At 46.3% G+C, this 17,202-nt stretch overlaps 6 protein-coding genes across 6 annotated transcripts; 1 reads left to right on the top strand and 5 right to left on the bottom strand.

The window, feature by feature from the left end:
- Window positions 1–2,258: 2,258 nt before the first annotated feature.
- On the bottom strand, window positions 2,259–4,133 carry AGABI2DRAFT_190607 (hypothetical protein). The gene is made up of 13 exons (XM_006458200.1): window positions 3,968–4,133; window positions 3,874–3,903; window positions 3,784–3,819; window positions 3,649–3,724; window positions 3,577–3,593; window positions 3,433–3,522; window positions 2,989–3,370; window positions 2,871–2,909; window positions 2,781–2,806; window positions 2,663–2,704; window positions 2,571–2,606; window positions 2,472–2,512; window positions 2,259–2,405 (listed from the first exon to the last, which is right to left on the bottom strand). The coding sequence occupies exons 1-13, from the start codon at window positions 4,103–4,105 to the stop codon at window positions 2,360–2,362; spliced, it is 999 nt and encodes a 332-aa protein (XP_006458263.1). The 5' UTR covers window positions 4,106–4,133; the 3' UTR covers window positions 2,259–2,359.
- Window positions 4,134–4,192: 59 nt separating this feature from the next.
- Window positions 4,193–4,833, bottom strand: AGABI2DRAFT_190606 (hypothetical protein). Its single transcript, XM_006458199.1, has 3 exons — window positions 4,577–4,833; window positions 4,366–4,525; window positions 4,193–4,312 (listed from the first exon to the last, which is right to left on the bottom strand). The coding sequence occupies exons 1-2, from the start codon at window positions 4,784–4,786 to the stop codon at window positions 4,373–4,375; spliced, it is 363 nt and encodes a 120-aa protein (XP_006458262.1). The 5' UTR covers window positions 4,787–4,833; the 3' UTR covers window positions 4,193–4,312; window positions 4,366–4,372.
- Window positions 4,834–4,910: 77 nt separating this feature from the next.
- AGABI2DRAFT_115272 (hypothetical protein) lies at window positions 4,911–5,302 on the top strand (the record flags this gene model as incomplete). Its single annotated transcript, XM_006458198.1, has 2 exons — window positions 4,911–5,195; window positions 5,267–5,302. The coding sequence occupies 2 exons, from the start codon at window positions 4,911–4,913 to the stop codon at window positions 5,300–5,302; spliced, it is 321 nt and encodes a 106-aa protein (XP_006458261.1).
- A 4,736-nt stretch (window positions 5,303–10,038) lies between these two features.
- On the bottom strand, window positions 10,039–11,408 carry AGABI2DRAFT_190604 (hypothetical protein). Its single transcript, XM_006458197.1, has 7 exons — window positions 11,259–11,408; window positions 11,091–11,210; window positions 10,945–10,957; window positions 10,808–10,891; window positions 10,624–10,754; window positions 10,463–10,566; window positions 10,039–10,409 (listed from the first exon to the last, which is right to left on the bottom strand). The coding sequence occupies exons 1-7, from the start codon at window positions 11,322–11,324 to the stop codon at window positions 10,313–10,315; spliced, it is 615 nt and encodes a 204-aa protein (XP_006458260.1). The 5' UTR covers window positions 11,325–11,408; the 3' UTR covers window positions 10,039–10,312.
- An 800-nt stretch (window positions 11,409–12,208) lies between these two features.
- On the bottom strand, window positions 12,209–12,926 carry AGABI2DRAFT_199731 (hypothetical protein). The gene is made up of 5 exons (XM_006458196.1): window positions 12,869–12,926; window positions 12,803–12,820; window positions 12,670–12,738; window positions 12,481–12,607; window positions 12,209–12,427 (listed from the first exon to the last, which is right to left on the bottom strand). Exons 1-5 carry the CDS (start codon window positions 12,873–12,875, stop codon window positions 12,301–12,303), a joined length of 348 nt encoding a protein of 115 aa, XP_006458259.1. The 5' UTR covers window positions 12,876–12,926; the 3' UTR covers window positions 12,209–12,300.
- A 785-nt stretch (window positions 12,927–13,711) lies between these two features.
- On the bottom strand, window positions 13,712–16,634 carry AGABI2DRAFT_183343 (hypothetical protein; the record flags this gene model as incomplete). Its single annotated transcript, XM_006458195.1, has 9 exons — window positions 13,712–13,903; window positions 13,979–14,896; window positions 14,945–15,182; window positions 15,351–15,552; window positions 15,606–15,980; window positions 16,033–16,172; window positions 16,229–16,294; window positions 16,347–16,436; window positions 16,492–16,634. 9 exons carry the CDS (start codon window positions 16,632–16,634, stop codon window positions 13,805–13,807), a joined length of 2,271 nt encoding a protein of 756 aa, XP_006458258.1. The 3' UTR covers window positions 13,712–13,804.
- Between the last annotated feature and the right edge of the window lie 568 nt (window positions 16,635–17,202).

Here is a 17,202-nt window from a genome sequence, read left to right as displayed (position 1 = left end):
CTAACATCAGCGCTTTCTGCGTGTTTCAGAAAAGTCTTTTTTTTACAACTTACAGTGATACATTCCTCGGATTGAGGTCCCTGTCGGCAAATTTGAGACTCTGGACTGTCTTTCTCGCTGTCAAATGTATACCGAGCCTTTGGGTCATGCTGCAATCAAACATATAACATCACGTTACATATTAAACAAAAGTCAGTTTTCTGTTTGTTTTTCTAATTTCTGTACATGGAACAACGCAAGAAAATGAAATGTGACGCTTACCGACAAGAAACTCTTTAATACCTCATTCGCGTTTTTCGAAGCCATGTTTTAAAGAAACGATCGTGTCGATATAGGAGGCGGGGAGAGAGGTCGAAATATTATAATATTATTTGAGGACCAAAAATGTGATTTCCGAACGCGTTTGTGTCAAAAAGGAAGGCGTTAAGAGTGCGGGTGTGGAGAGTCCCCGGAGAGTGAGAGGATAGGATAGGATGAAGTAGGGTTTGTTGTTCGTTTCTAACCCCAAAAGTTGTTGTGATTGCCGATGTCGGTATGATGTCATTCAATATGTTTTTATTTGTTTATTTTGTTGTCTTTCCCCTTGGGTCGCGGGGACTCTAAAATACACCCTTCATGTTTTGATACGGTCGTAGATTGAGACGCAACTGAGACGCACCCGTTACAATTTTGAAATAGGGACAGAGGCTCAAGCCACGAATTTTTTTTTTCTTTTGAAACGTAGGATCATAGACGCGTGGGTGCGACCAAGGACAAAGACGGCGTATAGCCAAGCCCACCATTTGAAATTTTTGTTGCCAAGGCTTGGTATATAGAAATCATTTCAAAGACGCACAGCCAAAAGGATCCGTACTTGTGAATGAATTTGACCGTTCGAGTCATACTCATCTTTGAAAAAGCTCTCTACTCTCTACTTGTGAGTCTTCAAGCCCCGATATCTGCAATTACGCAAAAAAAAAACAAAAAAAAACGCGCAAGAAAAATCCCACCTCATTGAACGACAGAACTACAGCCAAAGTGCACCCAATGCAGCATCAAAAATCAAATACGGAAAGTAGATTACTCGATCCGGAATATCCAACTCAAGTTGTTGATCGCCCTATTTTGTCGTCCAGGTATCCCCAGGTCCATATATAGGTTTCGTAGATGTGCATAGAATTTTACGAGCTGCGCTTATTGTCTTTGTAAGGTTGAGATGGTCACTAGTGAGGGCGAGGAAGCATTTCGTGGATTAGACCACGCCAATTGTATTGAGCACATACGTTCACCTGAGATCACTTTTTTTTCCGACTCCTTCAATATCTGGCTTCTGTCAAACTAATGAAGATGATACAAATCGGGCGTTTCGGAATATAGGCTAGCTATACCGTTCGATAATTGCTATATCAACAAGATAAACAATGACCGCTAGAAGTTCCTCGATTCTTCTCATCACAATTCTTTCCATATAAAAAAAAAACGAGACCAACGCTCTTTTGTATTCTCAAAAACTCCACATCAACGTCCCGGGCTACGGTCCGTATCTCTAACACCAAAACAATTGAAACAAGTCAGTCGGCATTGACAAGCAACAATTGAAAAACTCCAAAACCCGTCTTCCATCTCACCTCCATACATACCACCATACCAATCATATTCAAACGAAACGTAATACATTACGAGCAAATGCGGGGAACTAACCGCACAATCATATATGACGTCACTTCCCCACCATCAACAGTACGACTCACATCAGCAAAAGGTCAAAGTACTTTTTCATACTTTTCGTACTTTTTGGCTTCAAAAGTAGAAAAAGTAACATAAGTAATTCTGTCTACTTGAAAAACTACTTTTTGATGGCATCAAAAAGCAGAACGTTCCCAGTATGTTACTATGAAGGAATAAGTAGAATAAGTAGACGTTAAGTAGTAATAATTAATGATTTAAGGGCTCTAAGGGGTATAAGTACCCAGCCAGTGCGCGATTTTACTTTTTCCAAGTACTTCAACTTTTGGAAAAAATGTTCTTTTTATACTTGGGGCAAGTAAAATAAGTACGAAAAGTATGAAAAAGTATTTTGCCGTTTTCCTGATGCACAACTCAAAAAGACAACATTTTCAAAATCAAAAAACCCCAACAATCATATCGCTAACGTTAATAATTTTTTGTCAAATAACAATATATATCCCAACAGGCGAATTTAGATATCAAAAAGTTCGCTTAAAAAAATAATAATTGACCAAGTCTAAAAAAAAATTCTATAAACTTGTTTTTTCTTTCTCTACTTCTACTGGTTGTTGTCAGCCCCACCCACTGGCATTAAGCATGTGGAAGCTGAGCGTTAAAATGGGGCAGGTCCTGATGCATAAACACAGGCCGTTTACCACCCTCGTTTGGCAAATTCTCCGCCTTGAAGGTTTTTGTCACTGATGATGCGGAGCAAATGAATGTTAGCACCTGATAGTGGCCGGGACAAGACACGAAATGCTCACATAGTGACTCCGACCATAGCAGCGCCGAGGTTTTCAGACACCTAGAAAGAAAGACCATCAGAACCGATTTAAACTATAGCGGGAGAGCGCAAGAGCAACCTCAGCCAAGATTTTAGGGTTGTTGTAGTGTGTCACCTAAGCTTGGGGAATCAATATCATCTCAGTTACACATCAAAGCGGGCAAAACGTACAGCCTGGACGATTGCGCGAGCACGTTTAGCGGGGTCGCCTGACTAGATGGCACAAAAAATCCGGGTAGATCAGCACAACTCGTTGTGACTCTTTGTCGAGACAGAATGATCCACTAACATGGAAAATACCAGATCCAACAAAGACTAAGCGAATGTATGGACGGGTCAGTCATGCGAGCAAAGAGTATTCCAAAATAGGGCGCCTTACCTCCGTCGCACCCCAAATGCATCATGAGAGCAGCATCAGCTAAAATAGACGGGGTCAGCCGCCACCATTTGTAAAACCGCTTCTCCCCACGAGAAGAGGTTAAAAGAGGTTACTTTACCCGGAGTAGCAATCCCTCCAGCAGCAAAATTGACAACAGGAAGATGCTTCAGTCTAGCTGTTTCCTTCAGCAAATGGAAGGGTGCCTGGATGTCTTTGGCGAATGTATAGAGTTCTTCCTCATTCATTGAAGAGGCTCGTCTGATTTCTGCCATAACGGTACGCTCATGACGGACAGCTTCGACGACGTTACCCGTGCCAGCTTCACCTTTGGTGCGAATCATGGCTGCACCCTCGGAAATGCGGCGAAGCGCTTCTCCAAGATTGCGAGCACCGCAAACAAAGGGAACTTTGAAATTGTGCTTATTGATGTGATGCTCTTCGTCCGCGGGTGTCAACACTTCGGACTCGTCAATGTAATCCACTCCGATGACTTGCAAGATCTGTTTGATGTTATTTGAGTGGGGTTCCGTTTCTGGCACAAAAAGGTCCTCAAGCAGCTGACCTGGGCTTCGACGAAATGACCTATCCGAACTTTGGCCATGACCGGAATAGTGACAGCGTTGACGATCTCTTTAATCATCTGGGGGTCACTCTCGGAAAATTCACATCAATACAAATGTTTTCGAGTGAATGCGCGACAGCTTACCATACGAGCGACACCACCTGGGGTCAATGACGTTAAACACAAAGTTCAAGAGTAAAGTATGATGGGCGCTACCTTCTTTACGGATGTCGGCAGGGACCCTCTCGAGAGCCATGACGGCGCATGCACCGGCCTCTTCAGCGATGCGAGCCTGGTGACGATGCATCAGGCGCTGCCACAATGGAAGGGCGAAACATAGGATGGACAGACTTGTTCAGCATTTACAACATCCATGATAACACCCCCCTAATTAGGAATGAAGCCAATCATGATGTCAAGGAAGCAGGGCGAATGGCGAACCTTGAGCATCTGCGCCAGACCTGATTTAACCTAAATCGTGGAGCGAGTTAGATTGAGAGAGGGGTGAAGCGGCGTAATAGGAAGAGAGGCATACTCCAAAGGTACCGAGACTGTTCCCTCCCTCACGCGGGATCGCACGGGAAGGTGCAGACAGAGGGGCCGCAGCGCCATCAGCGCTCTGGGGAATGGCGCTATTAACGGCGTTGCTGACTGAGGGCGCGATAGCAGACATGATGAAGGATGATCGATGAAGCTGAAGGAAGATCTCTCAAATTTTTTTGCACACGGGCGATCCGCGTCGGGTGCCCGAAACCCTAACCCTAGAATAGTGTTATGCATTATATGTTTTTTGGCTAAGAGACAAAGTTTTTAATATTGAGTATAGCAAAAGTAGAATTCTCCATCACCCGACAACGGCAGTTACACTCGCGGCAAGAGACTGGAGGAAGGGAGGATCAATAAGAAGAACGGTCAGAGACATGGAAGACGGACGACAAGTCTAGAAACCGCGCTCTTCAAGCCATTTGATAATAGGATCTTTCCACTTGGCACCGGTAATGACGATTTCTTGGCCATTTGTCTCTACCTTTGCCACGGCTTTTTTGGGATTGGCACACCTGAAAAGAGTGATGCGGATGTCGGTTGCGAGGACCTGTGTGAAAGGTAAAAATAAGTGGGAGGCGGAGATGGGGGGAGGACTCACATAAGCTTCGCCTTGCACGTTGCGAATAAGAGTCAAGTCGCGGGTGCCGTTGTTTCGAATGTCGGTGTAGACGGGGAGGTTTCCGTTGGCGTTGCGTGGGACAAAGTAGCGGGGTTTTTTGTGGGGATGGCCGGTGTAGACGAGGCGGCGGAAGGGGGTGGTGGAGTGGGGAAGAGAGGCCGGGACGAGAATGGAGCGAAGGAAGGACATGGGTGTGCGTGCAAGGCCAAGCGGGGGAGAGGTGCTGGTCAGAAGAGGAAGGCACAGCCACCGTCACGTCTCTCCTCGACTGTCAATATCAATATAAACCCAGCCATGGCCACAACTCTCAGCCATGTTGCCCTCTCCCATCCACGTCGTCTGCAATGCCCCTCTTCTCGCACCCGTCCCCCTTCCCTACCACTCCCCCACCTTTCTCCACTTCGACCTCCCTGACATAGACCAGGACCTCTCCCGCCCGCCCTATGTCAGGCAGTCTCCCAAGCGCAAGCGTGACCCCCAGGACCACCTCGATACTCCTCCCCCCAAGCGACACTCAGCTGCGGTCCCTCCCCCGCCGCGCCTCCATCCAAGACACCATCGTCGCCATCCCAATTTACAGTGTCACGCGTCCCTCCAAGTCTGATTGGCGTCCCTCTGCCGTCCGTGCTCTTTTCGCCTTCTCTATGCCATCGGCTCACCTCTTTCTAGTTCTTGACTCCTCGCTTCGTGCCGCAATCGGACTAACACTCTCCGCGGTATACCCAGCACGGCCATCGGCCGCACGCACATGGGCATTCTCCCGCATTCACACCCTCCCGCATCTCCACTTGGGTCTGTAACATGCGACGCATTGCTCGCCCTCCGCGCACACGGTGCTATCATCACACCATCATAGCACTCTCTTGCCGATCGCAAAAATAGGTCACCGTTCTCATCGCGAAGCGAGCCATCCACATATCGTATCATCATCTTTTGTACTGCTTCTAACTTATCCGTATATACATTCTCGCCCTACTTTGGTCCCTTCTCTGCTCTCTTGGGATCTCATCCATTCCATATCGCCCCCAAATCAGCTGTGTGACTTCTGCTTCTCAGGTCAAGACAATTCCGGTGTAACTGCCCTGATCGTTACACCCTCTTCTTTTGTCATTTTCAATTCTCTCGGCGGCAAGAACATCACCGGCCCGCATACGCGTTGGTAACGATGTATTCAACCTCTTCCTTTGACTCCTGTCTCCACGACCTCTTCCCCTGATAGGTTGTTCCTGATACCCGTTTCCCACTACATGCTGTTTCTCCATCATATATCAAAAGATCATTCGAGATTGCTGTCCTGTTATCACAAGTTCAACAGCATACACCGAAACGCTCATCTGCACTTTTATGCTCCTTCTCTCGGCACGCACTCATGACACTCATTTGCTTGTCGTTTCACCAGCTGACCATCCTGTGGCTGCAGTGACTAATACAAGTCACTTACTCCTGGTAAGTTTTATGTATTGATATACACACTGTCAATGGAATCGCTTTCCCATCCGCATCAAAAATCAGTCGAGTTTACCCCTGGCGATATCAATTGTGCCGCACTTGACTGTTCTTATGCGTTGTATGTGTGTTATCCCGCTGTCATGGATTAATTCATCATGACCACATCATGTATAGAATGTTTCGTGCTAATTTGTGTTGGTTTCATTGCTGTTTTGCGCCGCTAGACTTGGCGCTCTTGTCGATCAAAGTGAGAGGGAAATCAACGATATGCGATCACTCAATTCCAAATTTCTGAGACTTTAATATGCAATCTCGAGTTTTCCGAACTCTTTTTTTGCCTTGCTCCTTGAAACCTCTTGAAACTGATAAACCATGGTATGTAACTTATCTATCCATGAAATAGTGAATTATAATCGGCTATGTATAACCGAAAGTTGCTGCTAGTATCGGCCGTTGGAGTTATTTTTAGTTTAAATTACGATTTCTCGTACCCTCTCTTCCACTGCAGTCAGCCAACCAAGCTAGGTGTGCTGAGGCTCATGAATACAGTAATCAATCCACGAAATTGTGGGCAGATGAAATAGTCGGTTATGTATAGTACCCGAAAGTTACTGCTTATCGCTAGGATTCGGTTTCTTGGCGTTAAACTTCGGTACATCCTCTATCCGGGCTCAGGCTCACCACTATTTGTGATATATATATATTTTGATGAAAAATGACTGACGTCGACTTTCAAGTGCAACAGACTCTTGTGCATACATGATCCTTTTGTTTCCGACCTTTACATTGAATTATTTACTTCGAACTTCACTTCCAAACCTACGGATACTTATAAGTCGAGACGAAATAAGTTCGAAAACAAGAAATTAATTCCAAACTGAGGCTTTTACAACGCGCGAGCCTGTACTTATACTGTAGCTACTTATACTGTAGCTAAAGAGGACGAGTCAAAGGATTTGTTGTACGCTGAGTAGTAGGGAATAAATTGAGCCATAATTTACGAGTCGCTATGTCGGAGTCAACGGACGGAGGTTCAGTTCATAACACATCGGGTAGCCTGGGGCCCACTCCCCGCCGTACTCGTCCCAGATGACATCAACCATATCCAATGCAGGGAAATTGCATTCCGTTTGGTTGAAAGCCTCTATCGAGAGAACCTCCAAATCTTCATTTATTGGATCTCTCATTATTAGTACCCTAGGCACAATGGTCCGCGGACAGCGTTCGAACGTCGCGTAATAAATCTTGAATTTCAACCAAATCGAAATGAAGAATCAGAAGTATGCATGTAGTGTTTTTTACATCCATCGACTGCGGAATGGATACATTTCAGCAATCATAATGACTTTTACGTGTGCGCAGTTGATGGTCAAGATATGGAGGGGCGGGAATCTTCATTGTGGCCGCCTACCAAAAAGTCGCAGCGCGCAGCAGCATGGAAATCGCCACTTCGTATGACTCTGTGATGAACCTAGACTTGGACCCTGCTAATCATCGCACCATCCTTAGACTAGCCTTTTTATAATATTGACGCCGCCGGACCAACTATTGCGACCTCGGAAAAGGTGACGGAAGATGATGGAAGAGAACCACCAGAAGATGCCGAAAGCCAGTTTAGTACATATGGACTCGGATGGTTCGGATGTGTCCTCGATCCTTTCCCCCGAAAGGTATTTCTTTTATGCATGACACAAGCACTCGGGGTCTGGGAACCTACTAGCGTGGATGATCGTATCGGCTATCGATAGCTCTTATGAAGATGTTTGCATCCCTTCATCATGTTGGCTGCTTTTCTTTGCTTTGTTTCCATCCTTCGTGTCAAAAAAATCCATGATGGCCTGATTGATTCCATATTTCAAGTACATAATACACGGGCTTACGCAAGACATCGTGCATGTGCATGGCCGAACGGCGTCCTACGGCGAATATCAAGAAATTCAAAACAACCTAATCCTCATAAGTAAAATAGTATTTACCACTAGTAAATCCTTGATCGCCTGAAAAGAGATCCCTAGCCCTAAAGAAGCGAAATCCATTCATTGCGGATGTTTTTACGTACAATATTATCTCTTTTTCATTGCCGGTGGGATTCTGGAATCTGGAACAGTAGGTGAACCCACTCGAAAACGTACGTTAGGATTTACCTATTGATTTTGTTCCAATTGTGCGCCCCGCCCCGGGTTGAAATTAACGAAATCCAAACACCTTACCTTCTGGGTCGAGATTGAGGTCCAATTGTATCATACATAACAGGTTTGGGCGTACATCATTTAGGCGTTGGTTCTTTTTTCTTATCTATCTATCAAGAATTTTAATAACCTACTAGAGCACCCTTTCAGTATCTTCTTGATCGTGAACACCCACATTCTGGGTGAATCGAGATTAAGTTAGGGTGCGGGGAAAAAAAGACCGGCTGGCACACCAAAAAGCAAAAAGTATATGCATTACAAGCTCCGAATTTCGGGGCGGGGGAGGCAAGATAAGTGATATTACACTGGCGCACATTCCTAAGACCGCTCGCCCGACCACAGAAAAAAAAGCGCCTAATATTGAGAAAGGATACGCTCAATCTCATCTCCTTACTTTTCGACAAGGTATATATTGGTGAGCATCGATTTTTTTCAGTTTGTGAGTCGAGGAGGTGGTGGGATCAGCCGATCAGGGACATTGAAGTTGCCGTCGCATGCCGGCGGCACCCGCGGAAATCCTCCACCGATTTTGACGGTATTCTGAGATTTTCAAAGTCAACCGTCCTTCTCTGTGCAGGGTTCTCATGTATCATATAACCTAAAATCGAACCTAGAAGTCCGCCAAAAGGCGCCCAGGACTCCGATATATTTATCTTGAATGATCAAATTGGGGGTCGATGTCAAAAAAACAAAAACAAAAACAAAAAAAGTTTACCCCACACCGTACTTAAATCGAGATCTGCTACGTTACAGGGAAAACAGCGAGAAAGTCATTTCGTGTATAAATGGGTTAAGTTTAAAAGTGTACGCGTCATGCACGGCTAGAATAGTTGAAGTTGGTTTATACCCTTTTTCTGGAATGACAAGGGAATGAATGGAACACAGTTAGTTCCAAAAGGTTAACTTTTCTTTTACCTAGACGGATGTCATTGCCGATTTTCATAGGTGATATCAACCTATCACGATCGATGCTGCAATACATACCTTTTTCTTTGGCTTTGAAGTTTTTTCTTTCTTCATGAGTCTGAAAGGTTAGAGTGTTTTTTACCAGCTCAAGCTCTCGCCCCCATAATGTCAGACACGGTTGAGATGAAATTAACCACAAAATCAATTCCAAACTAGAAGTGTCAAGCAGAATCACAGGATTATGATGCGGAATCATAACCGAGGGCGTAAGTCTATACGGCGATAACACCCTGTTAGTAACAACATAGCCAGACGGTATAACCGCCTCGAAAAAAAAGATCGTGCTTTACACTGGCTCCTCACAATCTTATATATGATACCCAGCTGGCACAGTGCCAGTGGTACCGAAAGGAACAATGACCGCTGACACGAGCCAGGCATCTTTGGGGCACAAAGAGCTTCTAACTATTAAAATGATCATGTCTACATCACATATGATGATTTTTTTTCTTCCTCAACTGTCTAGATGTTTCATTTGCCAATTGATGTGGTATTAATATCCATTGTTTGGGGTGTTAATGGCAAGGGTAATTCATATACTGTATCCCGTTTAGCAGGTAAATATACAATCCATTGCCACAATCTCCATCCTCGTACTTAGTCCAACGAGTGATTGTTTAATCTCAGGATGAATCAAGAAGATATAGTGAACGTCGACCATTGGCTACCGCTCAAGGGTGCACACGAGACCATTAATTTGACGCTTAAAAAACCAAGACGAAGTAACATCCGTACGGAATGCTTTCACGTCTCTGTACAGATCGATCTTCACTCTCGCTGGAAACCATAGGCTTAGCACCCCAAGTCTTTGGTGAGGCTCGAGCGTAGAATACTGAGCAGTTCACTCCGCGAAAAAATGATTTAAGGATTCAAATTGAAGTAAGTAACAGTGACATCTACTCAACGCACAGACAAGATTACGAGAAAGGTTCACAAAGACTGCATCATTGATAGAAACTGCAGATATGAAAAACATGTAGATGAATAGGAGAGGATCGGTCCATACAGTAATGGGTGTATGCGCGTAAACCGTAACATAGAGTGAGGCACTCATTCACATGGGAATCAACAACGCACAGCATCGGATTGCACGTAAGAGGGTTGGTATCATTCAACAACAGCCATTCGACTGTTGGGATTGCACTGATTGGCCCGGTGTAACGGTTGACGACTTGGCAGCACCCGTTGGCGCAGTGGCAGAACCCATTCTATGGATAATCAGATCAAATGAAAGAAACCGCCCAATACATGCTTGACTAACCTATCCTTGATTTGCTTGGCCATCGTCAGGAAAGCTTGCTCAACATTGGTCGCATTCTTAGCGGATGTCTCCAAGAATGGAATATTGAGTTGATCAGCAAATTCCTGCAGATCCACAAATATTAAGCTTGGTGTGTTTAGGTTGATTCAAACGAGGCGAACCTTGGCAACCGTGTACTCTACAACTTTCTTCCCGGTTAAGTCTGACTTGTTACCAACAAGGAGCTTGTTGACGCCCTCGGATGCGTATCGGTCAATTTCTTGCAGCCATTGCTTAACATTTGTGAATGTGTCTACGAATCCATAATTATGAATCGACTCCGATAGGACTACTCAGAGTGCGTACCATTGTCTGTAACGTCATAAACGACGATGATTCCATGAGCTCCACGGTAGTAAGACGATGTAATAGTCCTGAAGCGTTCCTGGCCTGAAACCGCGCGTCAATTTTCGAAAAAAAGGCGAATTTGCTAAACTTCTCACCAGCTGTATCCCACTAATAGACGAGTGCGACGGAAGAGTCAGTAATGCGAATTGCAAGGCAGAGAGTTTTTAAAGGAGGGGTCGCAATGGGTGTGTCAAGGATGTTATACCGCCTCGTGGCGGCAGCGTTCCAAACGAGTACGTACGATTTGAAGCTTTACAGTCTTTCCCTCCAATTCAATTGTACGAATCTTGAAGTCGACTCCAATTGTGCTGATGTAACTTTCTGTGTATGTGTCGTCGGCGAAACGAAGGAGCAAGCAAGACTGGGAAAATCAGTTGGACTGCGAACAAAGGAGAGTGCGATTGCCAACCTTTCCAACACCGGAATCGCCAATGAGGAGAAGCTTGAAGAGATAATCGTATTCACTTGTATGCATGGTGGTATGGGGCGAGGAGAGGATGTGTGCTGGGTAACGTACAAGGTCGTTGAGAGGGAAGGGATGCGTCAACACCCAAAACCGGCTGCCATGGCTGTGCACGTGGCCCGCTCGTCTCGGCTCTTCACGCATCCTCATTGGCCCGACAGCCACTTACACCGTCCGTCGCCGGCCGTTGTCCCCAAAGTCTGTATAACACAATCTACACAATCCTACATACAGCACGAGATTGTCCAGCTTACAACTAATGGTGAGGTGGTCCAGCATGAGGTGCACCATACGGCGAATAAACTGGAGCCGGGTATTGACTCGGGGGAGGATAATGACCTGGTGCAGGATAGTATCCTCCTGGGGGTCCCGCAGCTGGCATCTGTGGCTGAAAGCTACTACTAGTTAGCACGGCGTTCATCTTCGACAATTCATTGCGCACTCGCTTGTCTTCGCACTCCAGTTACATATCGGACATATCCAGACATGTTTACTTGACAGAGGAATCACTGGAACGCAGCAGAGCTCAAACCAGGTGCGCTTCTTCCCGCTGGCGAGTGACACTGTTTTATTCTGATTAGTGATTCCTTGCAACGCAGACAAAATGGCAGCAATTCACGGTTATGACAATTTGGACATATGCTTGGAGTCTGAACTCCATCTGGAGTCACCTTCGAGGAACAGCCAACTGAAAAAGCATAATCAGCTTCATTTCCAATCAGGCCGAGAACCACTAATACTCACAAATCAACGGAATGCAAACTGAATCAATCAGAACAGTGCACAAATGTAAGTAAAAAAAGACTCACAAAAATCAAAATCCATTCGTGTCTTTCGTATCAATATGAACCAAAGGGATGGTGGAACTTTTCCGCAGCTGGTTCTTCGCTTAATAATGCTATACTTGGCACTTCGTATATTAAACAGAAACAGAACACAGCAATGGAGTAAAGTGGAATAAGAAAAAGGAGATATACAATCATATGGCTTATTTCTGGTGTTGAGGTTGATTGATGTAAGCAGGCTGATAACCCGGTTGACTGGGAGCCTCCCATCCTTGTGCACTCCGAAGTTGCATCGGATTCCCTCCCCCCTTAGCGCTGGTTGGAGCCTGCCTGCGAACGTGGCTTGAACGATGAAGTTTCTCTGCAGGTAATAATCACCTTACTCAGAATCAACAATTGCTGCTTGCCATCCACATATCGTACACATCAGAATGTGTTTCCTTGAGAGCGGCACCACAGGTATGAAGAAAAACTCAAACCAGGTGGTCTTCTTAGCCGGCAATACGGAAGCTGAAGGTCGTGATCCGTCAGTCCTCTAAGCCGATTAATATAAGAGGGATCAAAAGGCTCACCATTGTGGCACCGAGGGCATACGCGGGGTATTTGGTCGGCTTCTGGCTTCAACTTGGTCTGGCAACCGACTAGAGATGTCCAAGACGGTGGTTACTGAAGTATCTACAGCCACTGGTACTACTGGGAGCTCACAGAGGATTGGAATGCAAACTCGAACTTCTTAGCGGAATAATGGAATGTGAATCGGAAAGAACTCACAAAACATGACAACGATAACTGCGGTGTTGATGAGTGTACTTGGCAAGTTGTGGTGTACTGTGTAACCTGCGAGAAGCTTCGCCTAAAGTGGCAATCGGGTGACGACTATAGTACTTATAATTAGAGTATGTATACTAGTCGTGGGAATGTAAAGCATCGTTCATCTTACAATCAGAAATATAGGCCATCTTTCTACCCAGCGCGCAAACCTTTGGAGTCATGTTGGGCAGGAGTTCGACCTTATGCGCGACATCCAATAACCCGTTCTCCGGTACCCGATTAATTCTTCTCAACGGATTTGCATCGCAGAGTCCAAGACCCATATAGATAGTATCTTCGGAGCCAATGCTTTTTATCCAACCTATTCCACCAAGGTCATGTCCACGAAATCTGGATGTTGGGTATATAATAATTCGGCCAAAGCTAATGTGAGGCTGAAAGTAGAATGGCTTTATCCAAAGATCAGTTAATGCATCATGTTCGAAAGTGCACGCGTCTTTGTCAATTCCTGGGATGATCGCTTGGATTGCTCGGAACCCACGATATCGCAGGATCGCGATTAGCCTTAGTTCTTGACCCATAAGGTAACCTACAGTTGCAGTATAATTAATCTACGCCGGGATCTTCCTGACTAGTGGCAGTGATAATTTTTGTTTTTCCTGCACATGCCCGTTGACTCGTGCGCGTGAAGTATGATCGTCTTCAAACAATAGACGTCGCTGTCACTATTCCCCTCTGAGATGTCCCTTTTATGGTGCCACCAGGGTTGTCTTCAATGGTCTCCTGTCCGCAAACACTTGTTTACTTTACTACTACATTGGAAATACATCGAGTCGAATAAATCAAAATCTAGCCTGGTATTGTATGCAAGGGATATATTTTAGATGGGACGATATTAGGCTGGGGAGGTATACAGAAGCTTATTATTCCGCGGTATCAATGATAGGTACCTTGACAGTTCTCACCAAAATGTGAACCGCCCTCAGGAACATGTCCACCCGAACCCACGACTAAAGGGCTGACCGTGTTGAAAGCCTGCCCTAAGTAGGTTGAGGATGTATCACCTGAAATGGTATGCGAATCCGGAGGGAAACTGCGTTGGGCATAAACGGGAGGGTCGCGGACGACAGACGCGACAAGGGGAACGTTGAAGCTGAATTGACCAACGTCACCTCCGGTGCTGTGATAATACGTCTCATCCATTTCATTTTTGTACGACCCAATATGAGGGAAGACAGGAGAATTACGCGCACTGAGGCCGGTACCCGTGCTTGTGGTACCGGAAGTAGCTGTCCCTGGTGGCGTATAACTTGGCCACCCATTCGTGCCCGTGCCGTCCGTTGTGTATGAAGTTGATGGAGCGGACTCAACACGCCTTTGGTTCGTAAACATACTCAGTGGAGGGAGAGAGGGTCGAGTGGGATGCAAGCCATTATCTGAATCCGCTGTTGGTTCGTAGAAAGACGGATGTCGAAAGCGGATGTCGGGTTCCGAGCGGTGGCTATGATGCCGCCTACGCTTACGATTATCCCAAACCATTTTAATGGTCTGTAGACGCTCCTCGTTCTTGGCAGAAACCCATCTCATTTTTGTGAAGGCGGCTATGCAAGTAGCAACGCCCTCTTCCGTAGTATAACAAGGAGGGATGGTGGCGATCCCGCTTTCTTTGAGCTCCGGATCGTCAGTAACCTCAAGCAGATCTCCGTCAACCGCAGCAGCAAGGTAAGCTGCGAAAAAGCAACCATCCTTTATAAGGCCAGCATCCCATCTGAACAGCGCTGAGTCCTCAACACTACCACTGGACAAGTGGCGCTTGAGGATGTCGACGACGAGAGGGAGGCGACTGAGGCACTTGCGGTCAGCGATTGAATATAGCTCTTGAAGAGAGAGGTAAGGAGAGGAATTCGATGGATTCGATGAGGGCTTGGGTGGGGTGGAGGAGGTCGAATACATTTGTTGCGTCGGAGTAGCAGACATGTATTGCTTAAGAGACTCGCGGATGAGGTTGTGGCATTCGAAAATGACGATCTAAGGATTAAGTCAGTCATGAGTCATCGTATCAAGAGCGAAACACACCTGCCAGGCGCAAGCGTACTGTTCAGTGTATACACGCCGAGTAGGGTCGTCATCCCGTAAAACGGTCTCTTTCAGAACCTCCAAATCGCGCCAGCAACGGTCGAAATCGCGCCAGACTTCTCGCATGCCGTTAGCCTCAATCAGACCATGCCCTTCGGCACATCTTGCAGCTTTAGTACCAGTGAGGACCTCGTGCACTCTTCGACAGATACCGTTGATACGTAGAGGTATTCGCGACCTTTGAGTCAGGTCTTCTAGAACCTTGTGTTGATGTTGTAGGCCAAAATTACCGCCAGAATTATAAGAAGTGAAGGATGGTATACTCTTCTGGAATGTGTCGAGGTCATCATTTGTGCTGATTACTCTGGTGAGCTGCGGTTCAAAACAATCAACTCGCAGAACTTACAGAACGAAACGGCCGCCTTTCATGCCCGTAATGAGACCTTCGTGTGTGTGAGTATACCAGAAGATCCGAGCTCGTAACAGGATATCGTTAGAATCATTACTAGTAGACGTCTGTCCTAAGGTGCTGTGACTGGGACTGCATAGCACCCGAACTTGGGATAGAGTCGCCTCATGAATAGCTATCTTTTCTAAGGGTGGAGCATCTGGGCAGAGAACATAAGGTGAGATGGATGGATGAGAAAGGAGAGGCTGTTACCTTCAAGTAGGGGTAAAGCGAGGAGGAGAGCCTGGATACCATCGAAGGATGGTCGCCTCATCACACCATGAAAATCGATGAGCTCTAGGACCTCACGGAGCATGGCATCGATCTTGTCCTTTCGCTCGCGCAGCTTCGCATCCTGGGAATTTTCCCTCGGAGTCAAGGGGTCAATGGTGTCATTGTCAAGTGAACGACCAGGAAGGCAGATATCGTCTTGATTGTCGAAAGGAAGTCCTTGTTCATCTAGACCGAACGAGGCCGCCCAAATGACTAGTAACATGGCAATTATGCCACCCTCATGGCCTAAAGACTGTGTCCCTTTCGTGTGGGCATAAAACCTAGAAGGAAACTCGATCGAATCCAAGATGGGACCTGGATATTCTAGATCAGACCCGGAGTGAGTCGACAAACGGGGGAGACTGACGTTGGACACAAAACCATAGCCAGAAAGCAGAGGCAAAAAATTCGGGTCGAAGATTCGGAATGATGCTTGGGAGGCGTGCGGATGGTGCTGTCCCGGAAGCACCACCGCCTTGACCATCGGACGATTTGCCGTAGATGGCCCTGAACAAAGAACATTGCAGCGGTGGACGACGGGTATATAGCTGACCGGAACTCACTCGACTTGCTGGAGTCTGCGACCGCGGCGGAGCAATTTGACTGCCTTCACGTCCGCGAATTCGTCCCTAGGAAGTAGATTTGAGTACAAGCCGTATGGACTGTCGGAAGTGGACATACACGCATTTTATATTCCGTTCCTTACAGTTAGAGCAAGATGGGTTTGGGCCCGCGGTGGCAATGATACGGTCTTTGAGGTCGCAGCGAACTCTGAATAAATGGGCATGGGCATCATAGACATTTGGCACGAAGAGACCCTCCCTACCTTCTCATCCGACAGGCTCCACAAGCGGAGAATTGTTGACGAGTAGACTTGGGCTGGCTGCTTACCCGCCGAGAATAAGGAGAAGTAGAATATCGGGTGCTACTGCCGGATGAGGCAGGGCCAGAAGAACCTCGGGGAGACATGAGTGAGGGAGGGTAACAAAAGTTGAAACGAGTCGGAAGTAGATTTGTTTTATAACAAGCTCAGGGCTCGGGGACGGATTCAGTGGCGGGATGACAAAAGGTCGACACTAACTTGACGAAAGCAGGCAGAAGGGATGGCACGACTAAAGCGGATCTGGAGTTAGAGAGATCTATCATGTTGAAATTATTATCAGGCGAATGCATTATTTGTGTGCACTTAAGGATGTATCGATGATGTTTGGTGTCTTCGAGGATGCCATTTTTTGATGAACTTTATTACCAAATAATAATAAAATAGATTCCCCGGTCACAAATCACGATTCTCTGATCGAAGAGATCCCCATCTGATCTATTGGCCATCGATGCTCCGAGGTCAATAGGGTGAATCCCTTGAAATCTCACACAACAAGGGTTCTATTAAGGGTCCTCAGCTCCTCGTAAATCGCAAATTTGTGAATCCCGCCGACCCCGACCTCCGACATCCCATTGTGATGTTCTCGCTCGTCATGATACGAATGCATCTTGTTCAGAACAACTACGTGTCGACAAGCCATCGTCAAATATAAAG

The sequence above is a fragment of the Agaricus bisporus genome (genome assembly GCF_000300575.1).
Source record: "Agaricus bisporus var. bisporus H97 unplaced genomic scaffold AGABI2scaffold_2, whole genome shotgun sequence".
Lineage (NCBI taxonomy): Eukaryota > Fungi > Basidiomycota > Agaricomycetes > Agaricales > Agaricaceae > Agaricus > Agaricus bisporus.
The sequence above is the reverse complement of the archived record's forward strand: the minus strand, read 5'-3'. Positions and strand labels throughout refer to the sequence as shown.

Bases quoted from the DNA above. Each gene is read 5' to 3' on its own strand.
- AGABI2DRAFT_190607 (XM_006458200.1), bottom strand. From the start codon at position 4,105: ATGTCTGCTATCGCGCCCTCAGTCAGCAACGCCGTTAATAGCGCCATT. The intron at 3,904-3,967 runs GTATGCCTCTCT...TCCACGATTTAG, and splicing joins ACAGTCTCGGTACCTTTGGA to GTTAAATCAGGTCTGGCGCA. The intron at 2,607-2,662 runs GTACGTTTTGCC...CCCCAAGCTTAG, and splicing joins CTCGCGCAATCGTCCAGGCT to GTGACACACTACAACAACCC.
- AGABI2DRAFT_190606 (XM_006458199.1), bottom strand. From the start codon at position 4,786: ATGTCCTTCCTTCGCTCCATTCTCGTCCCGGCCTCTCTTCCCCACTCC. The intron at 4,526-4,576 runs GTGAGTCCTCCC...CCTTTCACACAG, and splicing joins ACGTGCAAGGCGAAGCTTAT to GTCCTCGCAACCGACATCCG.
- AGABI2DRAFT_190604 (XM_006458197.1), bottom strand. From the start codon at position 11,324: ATGCATACAAGTGAATACGATTATCTCTTCAAGCTTCTCCTCATTGGC. The intron at 10,755-10,807 runs GTACGCACTCTG...ATGGATTCGTAG, and splicing joins TTATGACGTTACAGACAATG to ACACATTCACAAATGTTAAG. The intron at 10,410-10,462 runs GTTAGTCAAGCA...GATTATCCATAG, and splicing joins GCCAAGCAAATCAAGGATAG to AATGGGTTCTGCCACTGCGC.
- AGABI2DRAFT_199731 (XM_006458196.1), bottom strand. The intron at 12,608-12,669 runs GTGAGCCTTTTG...CACGACCTTCAG, and splicing joins ATGCCCTCGGTGCCACAATG to CTTCCGTATTGCCGGCTAAG. The intron at 12,428-12,480 runs GTAAGGTGATTA...CCACGTTCGCAG, and splicing joins GCAGCAATTGTTGATTCTGA to GCAGGCTCCAACCAGCGCTA.